Here is a 17,101-nt window from a genome sequence, read left to right as displayed (position 1 = left end):
TGGGGCTTTAGGCAGAGAGAATAAATAGGAGGAGAAGTCTGGGAGGAGATGGAGGAGAGAAGGAAGGAGATGAAGAGGAGGACTCCAGGGGTCGGCCTTCAAATTGCACAGCCAGCCATGGAGTAAGAGTGGAAGTAAGATATACAGAAGTAAGAAGAGGATAAATCCAAGAGACATAAAGTAAATGGGATAATTTAAGTTAAAGAAAGTTGGCTAAAAATAACCCATGCTAAATTGGGGCATTCATAAGTAATAATAAACTCTATGTGTGTATTTATTTGGTAGCAGGGTCCCCCAAAAGATTAAGAGAGCCAAAAAATAAAAAATAAAAAAGCTAACTATATCAAATTTAGAAAAGATCCAGTAAGTTATGAGTATTTTCAATTAAGAAATGGCTATCAATAGCCATCATATCCATGGGCAATGACCATTTGCAAGACAGAACGTGTAAAGAGGTCACACTTACGATAAGAACGCGCTGTGTGGAGCACACAAGAATACAGTTAATAGTAAAAGTGAGCAGCTTAAGGACACTGCAAAGCGCAGAGTCAGAACTGCACAAGGGGATGCTGCTTCCTAATAAACAGCTGATTCCAGCATTCCAGAGAAGAGGCTTTCTGTTTGTCTCTAACAGAAAATGACAACAGAAATACAAGACAATTTTATCAGGCTATTAGGGTTAGCGCTAGAGTTGCACAGAAAGAGATGTCTCTATTTACATATAAATCCTCATTGTAAACTCCTGTCGTCAAAGCAGAGAATAGTCCAAACATCTACAGACTAGAACATGAAGTACAGATCCAGACACCAGTGAACTGTGATGGACGGGAACGTTTTGGGATTTGTCATCCCAGGTGTCAACCACGAAGCAAAGAGCCTGTGATAAGTAGCTATTTCAGAGCTCCAGAGCCTACTCACAGCACGACAATAACCTGGGACTCTGTGATGAAGTAAAGGCTGGAGCTCTTTGAAGGGAAAGAGCTCGGCATACATGAAGCACTCTCCCCATTCGTAAGTGTGGCAAGCAGTCCCCTTCCTGAAACAGCTGGTGATAGAGGGGGCCTGGGCCCTTTCTCTTCCAAAATTAGTGCGTGGATGTTGTGGAATATTAGTATGAGATGTATTACATCTTAAGCTGTGGAATATTTGTTCAATGCTGCAAAGATGAGTTGCATTCTTTTATGTAGCCTTTGTTTAACTCTATAAAGCGGTGCTACTTTGCCTAAAACACCTGATTGGTCTAATGAAGAGCTGAAGTGCCAATAGCAAGGCAGGAGAGAGCAATAGGCAGGGCTCTAGGCAGAGAGAATAGATAAGAGTAGAAATCTAGGCTCCAGAGGAGAGCAAGGGCCAAGAAAAGGAGAAGAGGAAGTCAAGGTCAGTCACTCAGCTACAGAGCCAGCCAAAGGTAAGAAGGAAAGAAAGATGTATAGAATTAAGAAAGGTAAAATGCCCAGACACAAAACATAGAGAAACAGGATAATTTAAGGTAGAAAACCTGGCTAGAAACAAGCCAAGCTATGGCCAGGCATTCATAAGTAAGAACAAATCTCTCTGTATTTATTTGGGAGATGGGTGGTGGACCACCAAAGAATAAAAAACAAGAACAAACAAACACACCCAACTACAAGTGTATGTTCTGATTGCTCTGGAGGACCCTGAGAGAAGGGCAGGGATGGTAGCCTTACTGAAACCAAGAGTGACAATGTCTTATCAGAACATGAGAAGATTATCAGCTTTTCCTCCTGTTTCAGTGTTTGTAGCCAGGCACTTAAGGAAGCTAAAGGGAGGATGGTCTACCACAGAAAGGGCTTTTTACAGTCAATCAATCGATCGATAGATCCATCAAACCCAAAATCTTGCAGCAAACATTTTATTTAAGAAGAAAGACTAAACCTTTTCTCCTCTAACCCTGGGACAAGGTTAGAGGTAAGTTCTAATAACCCCAATTCAGCATTTTGCTGGTGTCCTGTTTTATTGTGCAAGAAGAAAAAGATGCAGAGAATGAAATGGAAAATAAGATCATTAACAGCATTTGCTGGCTATAGAAAAGGCCAAGAGACATGTCACAACTCTACCCAAACCTAACAAGCAAACAAACACATAAAACCCACTAAAAATATGGTCAGATCTTAGGTTTTAAAGGTCATAGTGTGTAATTTCAATCCTCAAAACTAAATTGTTTTTCTATATGGCTGTGCTGCCCATTAGCATAATCAAAGAGCACGCCGGCTTCCAGGCTCCTCAGTTTCACAGGGACCTGTCACACATGTCCTTGCTGACTTCCTACCCTCTCACCTTCTCCTCTACCCTAAACCCCCTCCAGCTCAGACTCCCCTCCCCTCAGCTGCTCATCCTCCTTACAGCTCAGCTCTCCTTACATCCTCACTCCTGCTGCTCTGGTCTTCTCCCTATGCTCCTTGGTCTCTGTCTGGTCCTTCTCTCTTCTCTCACAGGTAGCCCCGGCCATGTCTATTCTGCTCCCATGTTCAGTCTACTGCTTTCTTAGTCTGCTCTGGCCTCATCCAGAGCCTCTGGTTGTTCTAAACCTCAGATCAATAGAAATCTTCCCTCCCTTTAGCCACAGTATGGAGTGGTAAGGCTTGCACTTTCTTACTTCTCCCTTATGTACAGAGTGAGATCTTTAATTCCAGCTCTTGGAAGCCTGAGACAAAAGGATGGGATTTTAAGGTCATCATGGTGAGACCCTGCCACAAAAGAGAAAAGAAAGAGAAAAAATAAAAAAATGCAGTGTCTTTATGTCAATGTCTGCAAGACATTTGTAAAGAGTTATATTTCTGTCTCTGTGTGTACGTATTTGTGTGTGCATGTGTGTATGTATGTGAGTGTGCACACATGCATTTGTATATGTACATGTGTTCCATGCTTGCATGTGAGGGTCAGAGGACAACTTTCAGGAGTCAGTTTCCTCCCTTTGACTGTGTATGTTCTGAGCATCAAACAGACTTGGTGACAAGTGTCTTTACGACTGAGCAATCGTGCTTGCCCTACAGATTATTTTGATTTTTTCCCTAGAAGATGAAGGGAGAAAAAGAAGAGTCAAATAATGAGAGATCCATGGACTCAGTATCAGTAACAAATACATTACATATAAAACAGCAAATGGATTTACTGCTGCGAAATCAAATACCTTAAAATTTCTTCTTGTACATGGATGAGCTTAGTCTAACAATTGTATGAATGGGGGCTGAGAAGAACAGCAAAGTCATTTGGAGAAAGAGCAGTTGAAATACATGACAGATAAAGATTAATATTGGGCACCTTACTGATTGTAATGAGATCTTTCTGTAAAAAACATTCTTCAAGCTAGGTGTTGGTTGCATATGCCTTTAATCCCAACACTTGGGAGGCTGAGACAGGCAGATCTTTGTGAATCTGAGGCCAGCCTGGTCTGCAAGAGCTTGTTCTCCGACACACAAGGATGTTACACAGAGAAACCCTGTCTCAAAAAACAAACAAACAATGAACCATTTATCAAGTTGAGGAGACCTTGGATTTAAGATTTCTTGGAAATTTTTACACTAATTAATATTTTTAGAATTTCGTCAAGTGCTTTTCTACATCATTCATATGAATGTTTTATAAGTCATTATAATTGGGTTTGGTAACTGATTCATACTTGATATAAGGCTCCAATTTTCTTATTAGGTAATACCAATGATGATGATATTAATTGATTTATGTCCTGATTATTTTTAAAAAGTTTTTTATTGATTTCATTGAGCTATACATTTTTCTCTGCTCTCCTCCCTTTCTCTCCCCTCCCCTTCAACCCTCTCCCATGGTCCACATGTTCCCAATTTACTCAGGAGATCTTGTCTTTTTCTACTTCCCATGTAGATTCGATCCATGCATTGTCTCTCTTAGGGTCCTCATTGTTGTCTAGGTTCTCTGGGATTTTGATTTGTGGGCTGGTTTTCTTTGTTTTATGTCTAAAAACCTCTTATGAGTGAGTACATGTGATGTTTGTCTTTCTGAGTCTGAGTTACCTCATTCAATATGATGTTTTCTAGTTCTATCCATTTGCCTGAAAACCTCAAGATGTCATTATTTTTCTGCTGTGTAGTACTCCACTGTATAAATGTATCACATTTTCCTTATCCATTCTTCAGCCGAGGGCATTTAGTTTTTTTTTCTGGCTTTGACAAATAATGCTGCTATGAACATAGTTGAGCTCATTTCCCTGTGGTATGATTGAGCATCCTTTGGATATATACCCCAAAGAGGTATTGCTGGGTCTTGAGGAAGGTTGTTTCATAATTTTTCTGAGAAATCTCCATAGTGATATCAAAAGGAGCTGTATCAGTTTACATTCCCATCAGCAGTGTAGGAATGTTCCCTTTATCCTACAACCTCTCCAGCATAAGTTGTCATCAATGTTTTTGATCTTAACCATTCTTACTGGTATAAGATAGAATCTCAGAGTTGTTTTGATTTGCATTTATCTGATGGTTAAGGATGTCAAATATTTCCTTAGGTGTCTTTCAGCCATTTTAGATTCCTCGGTTCTCTGTTTAGGTCTGTACCCAATTTTTTTTTATTGAATTATTTGTTCTTTTAATGACCAATTTCTTGAGTTCTTTGTATATTTTGGAGATCAGCCCTCTGTCCAATGTGGGGTTGGTGAAGATCTTTTCCCGTTCTTCAGGATGCCATTTTGCCTTGTTTACTATGTCCTTTGCTTTACAGAAGTTTCTCTGTTTCAGGAGGTCCCATTTATTAATTGTTTCTCTCAGTGTCTGTGCTACTGGAGTTATATTTAGGAAGTGGTCTCCAGTGCCAATGCTTTCAAGTTTCCATTTTATCTTCTATGAGATTAAGTGTGGTTGGCTTTATGTTGAGGTCTTTGATCCATTTGGTTTGAGTTTTGTGCATAGTGATAGATATGGGTCTATTTTCATTCTTCTGCATGTTGATATCCAGTTATGCCAGCACCATTTGTTGAATATACTTTCTCTTTTCTATTTTATGCTTTTTCTTTGTCAAAAATTAGGGGTTCATAGGTGTATGAATTGATATCTGGGTCTTCTATTCGGTTCCATTGGTCCTCCTGTCTGTTCTTATGCCAAAACCAGGCTGTTTTCAGTACTGTGACTCTGTAGTAGAGTTTGAAGTCAGGGATTGTGATGCCCCAGAAGTTCCTTTATTGTACAGGATTGTTTTGGCTATCCTGTTTTTTGTTTTTGTTTTTTTGCCCTTCCTTATGAAGTTGAGTACTGTTCTTTCGAGATCTGTGAGGAATTTTGCTGGAATAGTGATGAGCATTTTATCAAATCTGTAGATTGCTTTTGGTTAAATTGTTGTGGCCTGATTTCTAGTAATGTATTCACTAGGTTTTGGTATCAAGTTGATGCTGTCTTTAACCTCTATTGTAACTTGTTAAATAGAGGTTAAATAATATAAATCTTATATTGTGTTGCTGTTTGATACATAATATTCATTTATTGTGATATTTAAATATAGTTGTAAGAACCATATTATCAGACATGACTGAATATGAATAATTAACTAAAGATAGATCTCTAGTAGTGAGCACTTGTGAAAAAACTGACTTTCTGAGAATCCTAATTTTCGTTGCGCAGACAGAATGCAACTGTGAACACCTCACCTGTGTCTCTAATGAGAACCTCTGAGAAATCCACCCTAGGGGAGCACACACTTGGCTCCATCTTCACGGCAGCACCACCTCCAGGGATAGAGCATCAATTTATTCACTCCTGGTCATTCAAGCTTGACAGAGAGAGCCATGTGCCTCATTCTAGAAACAAAGGCCCTTCCCATCTCAGCTTCAAGTGAGGATTTCTCAAAACCCAGCCTCCACCACGGCAGCAGCAGAGACAGAACTTTCCTGAGGACATCTGATAGCAGCCAAGAGTATGCAGGTAAGGAAGTTGGGGAATCAGAAGAGGGCACCCCCACAGCAGGCAGACTCCCATAGACTTGAGCCCATGGGATGACTTATAGAGAAAGAACTTCATTCAATCCCTCTGCATCTGACCAAGTTCAAAGCAGGAAAAGTATCTCACTCCTCCATGTCCAGGCCTTGTTGCTACATGAGGTTCTCTTTACTAGGAACACAGTGGAAGCTGCTATGTGGGTAGAGGGAGCAGAAGAACAGAATGGAGTTTAGCTGTTTAGAAACATAACTGCAAGGTATTAAACAGCCTGGTCAGAAGGATATATATGTGGAGAGAGAGAGAGAGACATAGAGACATAGAGACACACACACACACACACACAGACAGAAACAGCAAGAGACAGAAACAGAGACAGAATGTCATTATTTTATCCTGGTCCTCATATTTGTTCTGTGTCTGTCCCCTGGAGTGTATGGTTGTATAATGAAGGTGTCTCAGACTGTAGCTGCTTGGATGCTACTGAAACTGGGCAGTGGAATGTTGACTTTACCTGAGTCGAGAGACAAAGCAGCCTTTAAGGTTCAGGGTTTCAAGCACTTAGTGATGCAGATGTGCCTATACATCCAGCATTTAAACACACCCCACACTCCTCAACTCACAGAAATCATTCAACAAAACAGAAACGTGTATGTGTAAAGTTTTTTTATAATGGAAATTGCATTCTGTTTCCATAAGGAATCTTAAGGGGAAGTGGAATTAAATCCAAAAGCTGGAGTTGAAGAGCCAATCAAAGAAAGGGCCATCCATGCGTGAGCTACCATGATATACTGGGGTCCTCTGGAAGCTGTACACCTAGGGCTCAACCCATGATATGTTAGTGTTATTCCCAGCAATGTCTACTATCTCTTAACGCATGATGCAAGAAAATACAGAATAACTGTAGCTTAATGCTTCTGAGTGAGCCTTAGCTATGGTCTTTCCACACTAGAGCAAGGTGCCTTTCCATCCCATTGAGCCTCATTTTCTATTTCTTTGATGGGAAACTCTCTGCCTTCAGGAACATTAGCATCTTCAGGCAAAAGTCTCTTTTGTTGGTCCTTACGAACTATTTATCTTTCTGTCTCTCATCTCTCTGCTTCTATAGTCCACTGACACAGTGACCCATTAGAAGCTTATTCTAGCTTTTTATTTATTTATTTGTTTGATGTGTGTGTGTACATGCATGTTTATAAGTGTAGCTGCACATGTGTCACAGCACCCATACAGATTTCTGTTTCTCACTTAACCATAAAAGCACTGGGATAGCAGACATGCTCAATGGTGTGGAGTTTTAATTGTGTTCTGGGGATTTGAATTCAGGTCTTCACACTTACATGGCATGTGCTTTACCCACTGAGCCATCACCCCAGCCCTCATTCTAGCTCTTTTTGCTGCTGTTGTCAAGCTGGTCTACATCCATGGCAATGCTCCGGAAGTTACCTGGTTTCCCATCTCACCGCTGTGCTTAGCTCCACTCTTACAGCAGCAGTCAGCTCGCTGTCTGGACCACATGAGCATCCTATACCCAACACCATCAATTTCCATGTCATGTTCTGTCCCTGCAGCCAGGCCATTTCTCCTGACACTTGTCTCCTCTCTTCCCCTTCCCCAGCCAGGCCTCTGATCACCCCAGGGTGACTCTCCTCCCTCCTCAGCTGTAATTGCCTTGCCTCCCTCCATGGGCATTGCAGTCCAGATGTTTTCCTGACCTCCTGACCATGGAGATGTGTTAGCCTGGGGACTGTCTTTGAGATGCACGTGAATCTGCATTTCACCCACCTGTAAACCTTTTTTTCTCAAGAAAAACAATGCAATAGACTCTGTTTGTCCCCCTTTGTGAGTTTAGAAAGAGGGGAACACTGCACAAAGGGGTTTGGCCAGTGGCTCAGGTGAGCAGACAAACAACTATGTGATGTGATGAAAACATCTTAGCAGCAGACAGAAAGTGAAGGCCCAACCACCAGGCAAGTCTGTTAAAGCCTATTGGTCTTCCCAGTTGTGAGGAAACAGAAAAGTCAAAGCACAAACACCAGGTTTATAATCGATGATGCTTTGTAGTGAATTTTCATTTGATCAAAATTTAATAAATGATAGTGAATATAACATAAAAATTGCTGGGGTCTTGGAACCTCTTTATAGTCCCAGCCAGTTGGATGTTAAGGCAGGAGGATTATTTAAGCCTGGAAATTCCTGATCAGACAAAAGAAAATGTAAGAAAAGTTTTGTGCATGTCTGTGCTACAAGATATCTATGTGTGTATTTGTGTATGTATGTGTGTTGTACATTTTGTTGTGCTCATCCACCTGAGTGTGGTTGCGTTTGTGTATGTGTGAGCATGCATGCCATGTGTGTGTGTTGTAACACAGAGAACAAAACTATTAGTTTGTTTTGAACACTCACTGCTATTGATCAGCAATTTTTGATAAAGTACCTAGCTGCCCAGTCCTCGGGGTCTTCATGTGTTCAGTTAAATGTAGTAGCCAATTCCTAGCCAGAATTAACTAGCAAACAAGAGAATCAATAAACTCATGGTCATTAGAATGAATACAGTCCTTTCAAAATGTACTGAAATTGTTATAAAATTTTTTAAAGGGATTTTACTTGCAGTTACTTCTCACTAATGAGTAAACTTTTCCAATGGCATCAATGTTTTCTCTAAGTGTTGGTGAATGATTTCTCTATATGAATCTCACTTTGTTCTCCAGAGACATGGATGGTGACAATCACACGACAGTCACAGAATTCCTCCTCCTGGGACTCTCTGAAGAGTCAGAACAAGAAAACGCTGTCTTTGGAATGTTCTTGGGGATGTACATAGTCACCATCTCTGGGAATCTTCTCATCATCCTGGCCATCAGCTGTGACCCTCATCTCCACACACCCATGTACTTCTTCTTGGCCAACCTCTCCAGTGTCGACATCTGCTTTTCCTCAGTCACTGTCCCCAAGGCACTGGTGAATCACATGGTGGGAAGCAAGTCCATCTCTTACATGGAGTGCATGGCCCAGATCTATTTCTTCTTAGCATTTGGCACCACAGACAACTTCCTCCTGAGTGTGATGGCCTATGACCGCTATGTGGCCATTTGTTACCCACTCCACTACACCCTGATGATGAGGCCCAGACTCTGTGCCCTCCTGGTGGCCATATCATGGGTCATCACACACCTGCATGCTCTCTTGCACATTCTCCTCATGGTTCAACTCACCTTTTGTTCCCACAATGCAGTGCCCCACTTCTACTGTGATCCCTACCTTGTCATGAAACTCTCTTGTTCTGATACCTTTATCAATGATGTCACAGCCTTTGCTGAGGGTGGAATGATATTTATGACACCTTTTGTATGCATTGTTGTTTCCTATGCCTACATCTGCTCTAAGGTCTTGAAGATGCCCTCTGTCCAGGGAATAAGAAAAGCCATGTCCACTTGTGGTTCCCACCTCACTGTGGTCTGTCTTTTCTATGGGGCAATCCTGGGAATTTATATGCACCCTTCTTCCTCCTACTCACTACAGGATGCAGTGGCCTCTGTCATCTTCACAGTGGTGACCCCTATGGCCAACCCCTTCATCTATAGCTTGAGGAATCGTGACATCAAAGGAGCCCTAAGGAAGATAATTCTCAGGTCTTAGGAATTTCAAATTCTAGAGCTAAGATGACTCCTAGATGTCATGCATTTTTTTTCCTCTTTAAAGAGATCCAGATGGGTCCAGTGCTCAGCATGACAATGTCAGGGATTCTTTTTTTATTTTTAATTATATATATATATATAATAAAAATATTAAAAAATTCTTTAGAAAATTAGATTCTCATACTTTTCCTTCACAATTAAATTTCTGGAATATCAGAGGTAATAATCTTGATAGATGTTTGTAATCATTCTTTCGATTGGCATGCTGACTGATATTTTCTGCCACACACACACTGAACTTTACCTCTTCAAAGGGATGATTATAAGACACTCATTTCCCATTTTTTAAAGAAACTACCATACTAGTTTCCAAAGCAGCTGTACAAGTTTGCACTCCCACCAGCAATGGAGGAGTGTTCCCCTTATCTTACATTCCCTCCAGCATAATCTGTCATTAGTGTTTTCAAGTTTAGCTATTCTGACAGGTGTAAGATGGTATCTCAGAGTTGTTTTGATTTGCATTTCCTTGATGTCTAAGCATGTTGAGCAATTCTTTAAGTACCTTTTGGTTATGTGAGATTCCTCTGTTGAGAATTTTCTGTTTGGATCTGTATCCCATTTTTAATTGGATTATTTGGTATTTTGATATCTAGTTTCTTGAGTTCTTTGTATATTTTCGAGATCAGCCTTCTATCAGATGTGAGGTTGGTGAAGATCTTTACCCATTCGGTCAGTTGACATTTTGTCTTATTGATCCTGTCCTTTGCCTTCCAGAAGCTTCTCACTTTCAGGAGTTCCCATTTATTAATTTTTAATCCCAGTATCTGTACTAATTGTGTTATATTTATGAAGTGGTCTACTGTGTGAATGTGTTCAAGGCTACTTCCCATTTTCTCTTCTATAAGGTTCAGCATAACTTGATTTATGTTGGGCTGGAGAGATGGCTCAGCCTTGGCAGGCTAGACTCACAACCAAAAACACAGTGTGTTGAAAGTTATCTCCAGTCATTTGTGACTTTACTGTTTGTACTGTAAGCATCTGATGTACTGGAGTCATACAGTTAATGAATACATGTCTTCCCCACACAGTAAAAAAAAAATGATCACAGTTAAAATGAGCAAGGATTTTAATTGAGTGATAATAGAAATAAACTCCATAAAATGTGTGGGATGTTCACAGGGAGAATTTGTCCTTTTAAATGCTTGCATTAACAAAATTACAAAAGCATGGGATAAGTACTTATGTTGGAACTAAGTTTCTTTCTCTCTTATCTCTTATTTCTTTGACCCAAGCAGACAGAATGCAAACAGTATGCACTGAGCACATGCCCTAATGAGGACCTCTGAGGAGTCAACCCTCGGGATGCCCAATGTGACAATAAACCTCTCACCCCCATGGGAATCCTGATCTCCAGGGACAGAGCCTGCATCTCTTTGTCTTCTCTCCACTATCTAGGCTTCACCATAGACAGCCAGGCACATCACTCTAAATGTCCTTGAGAGAAGAGCTCCCTCAGTTCTCACACTATGCTGTGAATTTCCCATCATCCAAGTCCAGGATGGAACCAGCAGAGACAGGGATTCTATGAGAGCCTCAGAGAGCAGCAGGGAGAAGCTGGGGACACAGGTTAGGGACTAGTCCATCAAACAGCAGACTGATACCCAGAGACAACTACATAAGGTGTGACACTAGGGGAGCACCCCTCCAAACCTTTCTGTAGCTAGCCAAGTGCCAGAAGAAATGTTTCTGAAGACAACTGGGGTTAGCTGTGCTGTGACAACAGACCCCTATCATCAGCCTTTCCTGGAAAGTGAGACTCTTCTCTAACACATGCAAACTTGTCCTATTCTACACCAAATCTCCACGTTTGTGCCAGTTGCTTCTCTGTGCTCGCTGACTGTGAGCTGTGATTTCAGAACGAAGGGTCTGAGACCCAAGTACTTTGGATACTGTTCTGAGACCCATAAGGAAAGTAGGCTAGTCTGGAAACTACTTATTTTCATTGTGCAGTCCAGGGATCCAAGCTCAGGGACACAGCTCTCAGATATCTCTGGCTCAGTCTTTAGCATGGCTCACAGGATGCTAATGAATGAAGGAGATGTCAACTTGCTTAATCCCACAAACAGATCACTGTCAATGATAGCAGGGCTGTCTCTCTACAAGGAAGCTGCCATGGATGCTGACTTCTACTTCAGAGGACGCCTGCCGGTTTCCAGTCAGAGGGAGAGCAGTTAGGTGTGTGACATGTCTGACACACTGCTTTTCTGAGGAAGTGCACCTTTCTCAGGTGTCACTGTCACTGTCCAGCAGGAAACCTGCCTGTGCCAGGCCACCTCCTGTAACAAATACTATAGTAGGAGAGAAAGGAGTGTTTCACCTTCTTCAGATTATGATTTTAGGATCGATTTCAAGTATGTAGGGCAATTCCTCTGGACTGCATTTCCTCTCTTCTTTTTGTTTCTGTTCTAGGAACCGTCTGTCCTTAGTCCAGGGACTCTTCCATGTGTCAAACTTCCTCCTTCACCCCTTGCATATACAGTTGCCATAAGTCATCAAGACCCCAGGAGCACAGTCTAGGTTTCTCTAAACCCATGTACTCCATATACAGTCGCTTTAGAAGTTATGCTAGGTTCAAAAACAAAGTATTTCTTGGGGGCTATAGAGACCGCTTAGTGTTCAAGAGCACTGCCTGCTTTTCTGAAAGCCGGTGCTGGGTTTTCAGCACTGACATGAATGTGTAACCCACACGGTGAGTCACAGCCATCCACAATTATAGTACAAAGGAATCCAGTGCCCTCTTCCTACACTGCAGGGCACAGGCATGCACTTGGAACACATACATAGCTGCAAGCAAAACACTTATACACAAAATATAATGAATAAATCTAAGAAACATTTTAGTGATTTCTCATCTCAGCACTTTTCCCTTAATTTCAAGAATTTCATCCCTTTGGGACTAGTCACCACACACAGAGCCAGCAGCATCTCTAAACAGCCCATTAGATTCTCCTTCTGTGGAGCTCTGCCTGCCAGTCAGGTCCCATCACACAGAGCAGTGCTGCTCAGCCTTCCTAATACTGCAACCACTCAGCATACTTCCTTATGTTGTGGTCACCACCACCCATAAAATTTTCTGTGTTTCTACTTCATAACTGTAATTTTGCTACTGTTATAACTTGTAGTGTAAATGTCTGGTATGCAGGATGTCTGACATGTGACTGCCAAGAAGTCATGACCCACAGGTTGAGAGCCACTGACACCATGGCTCTGGCTCTTTGTGTGGCTTTGACCACCTAGGCAAATAGTACTTTCCTTTCCTGGACTAACACCTTGGTTTCTCCCAGGAGCACTGCAGCCCAAATCCATTTCACAGAGAGGGTTTATCAGAGCAGGGTTGACTTTGAGACAGACTTTATTAAATTGTTCCTTATCATTCTGTAATTGCTTTTCCTCTCAGAAAAATACTCTCTGGTATGCTCACAGCAGGCTTTACTTCTCTGACTGCAGTGAAGAGGTGGGAAATGCTTACACTGGGGCTCTTGCGTGAGTTCAGTACCAGATAAAATGCCAAGAAAGCCACTAGGCAGGTTTCTCGGAGGCCACACAGTTTCCAGCTCTCTGAGAGTAGGAAAAAGACAGAAGTTCGGGATTACAGTATAGAAACCACTTGCTCCTTGGTTAAAATTTTCAGAGATGAAAGTTATGAACATGCAGACTAAAGAAAAATACTCTAAGTCTGTCTTTAACTTTTTATTCCATTGGCTCCATAAACATGGTCCAGTGACCTAACAGCCCCATCCTAAATTTCTTTTTTTTTCAAAAAAAAGAAAACAAACTATTTTTTTTATTATACATACCAATCCAAGTTCCCATTCCCTCTTCTCCTCTCTTTCCCTCCACATACCCTCCCACCCCACCCCCAATCCTCAGAGAGAGTGAGGCACATTACATTGGGGAAGGTCCAATGTCCTCCCTACTATACATAGGCTGAGCAAGGTATCCATCCAAAGAGAATAAGTTCTCAAAAAGCCAGTACATGCAGTGAAGATAAATCCTGGTGCCACTGTCAGTGGTCCCTCAGTCTGCCCCAGCCATGCAACTGTCAGCCACATTCAGAGGCTAACCCTGTCATGGCTCCCTCATTCAAGATATCTCTTTCCTTGCTCTCATCTCTGTCTTTCCTCTTTCTCAACTATCCCATTCTCTCAAGTTCTCCCCAACCCTCCCCTTCTCTCCTCTTCTTCCCCTTTCACCCTTTCCTTTCCTTTCCTTTCCTTTCCTTTCCTTTCCTTTCCTTTCCTTTCCTTTCCTTTCCTTTCCTTTCCTTTCCACCTTCTTTCCCTTTTCACCCCTCACATGATCCCAATTTTGTCAGGTGATCTTGTCTGTTCCGACTTTCCAGTGGATCTATATATTTTTCTTTGGGTTTGTCTTATTACTTAGCTTCTCTAGGATCATGAACTGTAGGCTTAATGTCCTTTGTTTATGGCTAGTATCCACTAATGAGTAAGTACATACCATATTCATAATTTTGGGTCTGGGTTATTCCACTCAGGATAGTGTTTTCTAATTACATCCTTTTGAATGCAAAATTCAAGATGTCATTTTTTTTTTTAACCACTGAGTAGTACTCTAATGTGTAGATGTGCCACACTTTCTTTATCCATCCTACCACTGAGGGGCATCTAGGTTGTTTCCAGGTTCTGGCTATTACAAATAATGCTGCTATGAATATAGTTGAACAAATGCTTTTGTAGTATGATGCATCTTTTGGGTATATTCCCAAGAGTAGTATTGCTGGATCCTGAGGTATGTCAATTCCCAATTTTCTGAGAAACCACCACACCGATTTCCTAAGAGGCTGCACAAGTTTGCATTCCCACCAGCAATGGATGATTGTTCCCCTTACTCCGCATTCTCTCCAGCATAAACTATACTTGGTGCTTTTGATCTTTTTATCATCTGTAAATTAAATTCAGTCCCTCGATTATTAGAAAAAGGTAAATATTATGTCAGAAATGTTCAGCATTGGAACTTAGCAAACAGGTATGTAGGTCAGAAAGTATGGACACAAGAATACATTGTTGGTGAATTTAGCAGGTGTTTTATTGGAAGATTCTATGATATTGGAAGTGTATTTGTATTTATTCATCACCAACCAGAAAACCATTGATAAAAAGAAACTTTTTGCTTAAATCTTGGCAAATGATGTTACTGACTGATGATACTTTCTTCCCCACAGATGGTGTGTGAGAATGGTCTGTATTCTGTCAATTATATTTTAAATAAATGCTGATTGGCCAGGAGCCAGGCAGGAAGTTTAGGCAGGACAACCAGACAGAAAGTAAAGGCGGGTCAATGAGAACAGGAGAATTCTGGAGAAAAGGAAGCCCATTTCTTGGCAGTTGTGAGCCCATCACCAAAGAAGTAAGATGTGACTGCTTCGTTGAAAAAGGTACCGAGCCATGTGACTAGCATACACAAGAATAATGGGCTAATATAAGTTATAAGAGTTAATAAGAATCCTGAGTTAATGGCTCAATAAGTTTATAGTTAATGTAGATGTCTGTGTGATTTCTTTGAGACTTAATGACTGTGGGAACCGGGCAGGACAGCAAACACAGTCAACACACAGACATGGGTGGAGACAATGAGACCACAGTTGCAGAATTCCTCCTCCTTGGACTCTATTCAAATTTAGAGCAAAAGATCATGTTTGGGCTCTTCTTGCAATGTACATGGTCACCATAACTGGTCAACATCCTGGCTGTCACCTGTGACCCTCATCTCCACACACCCATGTACTTCTTCTTGGCCAACCTCTCCAGTGTCGACCTCTGCTTTTCCTTGGTCACTGTCTCCAAGGCACTGGTGAATCACATGGTGGGAAGCAAGTCTATCTCTTACACAGAATGTACGGCCCAGATGAACCTCATGTTCACATTCAGCAACATGGACAGCTTCTTCCTGAGTGTGATGGCCTATGACTGCTATGTGGCCATTTGTCACCCACTCCACTATACCCTGATTTTGAGGTCCAGACTCTGTGTCCTCAAGGTTGTCCTATCATGGGTCATAACTCACCTGCATGTTCTCTTGCACACTCTCCTCATGGTTCGACTCACCTTCTGTTCCCACAATTCAGTGCACCACTTCTTCTGTGGCCTGTATCCTATCCTGAAGCTCTCTCGTTCTGACACTTTTATTAATGACCTGATGGTCTTCACTGTGGGAGGAGTGATATTCCTGACACCATTTTCTTTTGTTGTTTCCTATGCTTACATTTTCTCTAATGTTCTGAAGATGCCCTCTACCCATGGGATAAAGAAAACTCTGTCCACATGTGGGTCTCACCTCACTGTGGTCTCTCTCTACTACGGGGCAATGCTGGGGGTCTATATGCGCCCTTCATCCTCATACTCACTACAGGACACGGTGATCGCTGTCATCTTCACTGTGGTGACACCACTGGTCAATACCTTCATCTACAGCCTGAAGAATTGGCACATGAAAAGAGCCCTAAGAAGATGATTCTCAGATGTCAGAATGTTAAATTTTAGAGCTGAGAGGACTCTCAGACACCATGCATCTGTTCATCTATGTAGAGAAAATGATGCAGAGATTGGTATGAAATTAATGCATGACATTTCCTGTGACTAATATCAAATGATCGTGGTTGTATTTGTAAATCTGAAGCTGACAGATTCTCATCTTCATAAATGCAGTAATTTACCGTCTGTGAATAGGGCCTATATTGAGGGAGCTCATTTCACAGACAAGAAACTCTGGAATAACTGGGTGTGCTGTGGTTTGTGATGCTCCCTCCCAATCTGTCAGATGCCTGTTCCCACAAGAACTGGGGCTTTTACAAGACTTTAGAGCTGACCCAACCCCCTTCTCTATTCTCTCCCTGATGAGGAACATCTAGTTCACCTGCAAGTTTTTCTCTGTCCCAGGCTTAATAATGTCTTCAATATTTCACGGCTCAGAATGTACCCTTTGCAGACCCCCTGATCCCCTCCTGCCTTGTTGTCCTTTTGCTCCTCAGCATGGGCCTGGGTCCAGGACTGGTGCCACTCAGGGATGGACACTGGAAGCTGCAGACAGTAAGCAAAACTCTCTTTATAGGCAGAGGACCTGGTGGCATAATAGAGATTTTTAAAGAAACAATGTAAAACTAAATCTAATGTTGTAAAATATTATTTCATGATGTGTTACATTTGTTTTTGTTGTGGAACATTTGTTTAATAATGCAAAGATGTGTTGCATTCTTTCATGTTGCATTTGTTTAATTCTGTGAAGCTGTGTTACTTTGCCTTTGTTAAATACCTGATTGATCTAATAAAGAGCTGAATGGCCCATGGTAAGAAAGGTGAAAGAATAGGCAGAGCTGGCATGCAGAGGAAATAAGTAGGAGGAGAAATCTAGGAGAGCGGATCAAATAAGGACAAGAGAATTAAAAAAGGAGGACTCTAGGGGGCCACCTACCCAGCCTCAAAGCCAGCCACAGAGTAAGCATGAAGGTATACTTACGGTCATAAGGAAATGAAA

At 41.6% G+C, this 17,101-nt stretch overlaps 1 protein-coding gene and 1 pseudogene across 1 annotated transcript; both read left to right on the top strand.

The window, feature by feature from the left end:
* Positions 1-8,618: 8,618 nt before the first annotated feature.
* Positions 8,619-9,551, top strand: LOC148120981 (olfactory receptor 1f45-like). The gene has a single exon (XM_087909603.1). The coding sequence runs from the start codon at positions 8,628-8,630 to the stop codon at positions 9,549-9,551; it is 924 nt and encodes a 307-aa protein (XP_087765729.1). The 5' UTR covers positions 8,619-8,627.
* Positions 9,552-15,187: 5,636 nt separating this feature from the next.
* On the top strand, positions 15,188-16,110 carry LOC148120980 (olfactory receptor 1E2-like; annotated as a pseudogene).
* The last annotated feature ends 991 nt before the right edge of the window (positions 16,111-17,101 follow it).

This window comes from Myodes glareolus, chromosome 9 (genome assembly GCF_982192425.1).
Source record: "Myodes glareolus chromosome 9, mMyoGla1.1, whole genome shotgun sequence".
Classification (NCBI taxonomy): Eukaryota; Metazoa; Chordata; class Mammalia; order Rodentia; family Cricetidae; genus Myodes; species Myodes glareolus.
The sequence above is the reverse complement of the archived record's forward strand: the minus strand, read 5'-3'. Positions and strand labels throughout refer to the sequence as shown.